We start from the raw sequence: 1893 nt of genomic DNA, 5'->3' as shown, positions 1-1893 counted from the left end.
TATAAGGCAATCCCAATTTTACTTTTACTAATATAGGGAGAGAAATTCGCTGAGGAAAAGGTTTGGATATGTTCAACCACTTGCGTACTTAACTCTTCTTCTTCTTCTTTTTTCTTTCTTTCCCTTTTATTTTCTGAATGTCCATATTTTCAGATCCAAATTCACGTACTACAAAGTTGGAATAGCCTACTATTATGAAGTCAGTCCTAGCCTAGCCAAGTAGCCATGCCCATATGGGTGGCAAATGGGTGCATGTCAGAGTTGCGTGTCTTTTACCGATTTGCATGGTAGGGTTTTCTTTATGTGAATAGCAGTGCCCAATAGTTCAGTCATAAAAGACAGATGCACCAAGAGCGTGATGGTACGTGCATCATTCATTAATGTGACAAACGGTTGGTCGTTGAGACCCATTGAATGCAAACGCAGACTAGTTATGCACTACGCCTCTATTATAAAAACCCTCGCGCCTGTAAAGCTTCCATCAACAACAAGCTCACACTCCTTAAGATACCACCAAAATGGCAAGCGGCACTAGGAGAGTTGCTTTGTTATCTTTACTTTGTCTTCATGTTTTTGTAGTGAGTGTGGTTGCAAGGAACGTGGTGAGTGTGAAGAACGAGGAGGAAAAGTTTCTAACCATTCAGAAGGGAGGTGGGTTTGGTGGGGGAGGTGGATTTGGAGGTGGAGGTGGTGCTGGCGGTGGGTTTGGAGGTGGTGCTGGTGGTGGGTTCGGTAAGGGTGGCGGCATTGGTGGTGGAATTGGTAAGGGTGGTGGAGTAGGAGGTGGTGCTGGTGGTGGCTTTGGCAAGGGTGGTGGCTTCGGCAAGGGGGGTGGCATTGGTGGTGGGATAGGTAACGGTGGCGGTGTAGGAGGTGGTGCCGGTGGTGGCTTTGGCAAGGGCGGTGGAGTTGGAGGGGGTGCTGGTGGTGGCTTTGGTAAGGGTGGTGGAGTTGGTGGTGGTGCCAGTGGTGGATTTGGTAAAGGTGGAGGCATTGGCAAGGGTGGTGGATTTGGAAAAGGTGGTGGAATTGGTGGCGGTCATGGTGGTGGAATTGGTGGTGGTCATGGTGGAGGTGTTGGAGGAGGAGCTGGTGGTGGATTTGGAAAAGGTGGTGGAATTGGTGGCGGTCATGGTGGTGGAATTGGTGGTGGTCATGGTGGAGGTGTTGGAGGAGGAGCTGGTGGTGGATTTGGAAAAGGTGGTGGAATTGGTGGTGGTCATGGTGGAGGTGTTGGAGGAGGAGCTGGTGGTGGAATTGGTGGTGGTCATGGCGGAGGTATTGGAGGAGGAGCTGGTGGTGGACTTGGTGGCGGTCATGGTGGTGGTGCTGGAGGAGGATTCGGCAAAGGTGGTGGAGTTGGTGGTGGGGGTGGTTTTGGAAAAGGCGGCGGCATTGGAGGAGGGATTGGTAAAGGTGGAGGATTTGGTGGCGGCATTGGAGGTGGATCTGGTGGTGGTATCGGTGGAGGAGCAGGTGGGGGTAGTGGAGTTGGTGGAGGAGTTGGTGGAGGAGCAGGTGGAGGTGGTGGATTTGGTGGAGGAGCAGGTGGAGGTGGTGGATTTGGTGGAGGAGCAGGTGGAGGTGGTGGATTCGGTGGTGGTGGCGGCTTTGGTGGAGGAGGCGGTGGTGGGATTGGACACCACTAAACCTCACATTGCATGGAGTCTCATATTAAGAATGAGATTTTTTTTTTTTTTGGTCAAGAGTGAAACAAAATAAGAATGGGATATATTACTAATTATTAGCTTCATGTATTTCTGTATCAGTAATTTAAAATATTTTATAGTTGCACTGGTAATTACCAAGTCTGTTTAATATGCTTATTCTTGTTTGGATCACATTTGGTGATGCCGAAATATATATAACAATAATATAGATTATTCTTCTTAT

General features: G+C 48.9%; 1 protein-coding gene across 1 annotated transcript; it reads left to right on the top strand.

Moving 5' to 3' along the window:
* The first annotated feature begins 421 nt into the window (after positions 1 to 421).
* On the top strand, positions 422 to 1893 carry LOC115995154 (glycine-rich cell wall structural protein). The gene has a single exon (XM_031119605.1). It carries the CDS (start codon positions 519 to 521, stop codon positions 1647 to 1649), a length of 1131 nt encoding a protein of 376 aa, XP_030975465.1. The 5' UTR covers positions 422 to 518; the 3' UTR covers positions 1650 to 1893.

This window comes from Quercus lobata, chromosome 6 (assembly GCF_001633185.2).
Source record: "Quercus lobata isolate SW786 chromosome 6, ValleyOak3.0 Primary Assembly, whole genome shotgun sequence".
Classification (NCBI taxonomy): domain Eukaryota; kingdom Viridiplantae; phylum Streptophyta; class Magnoliopsida; order Fagales; family Fagaceae; genus Quercus; species Quercus lobata.
Note: the sequence above shows the minus strand (reverse complement) of the source record. Positions and strands in the feature narration are given on the sequence as shown.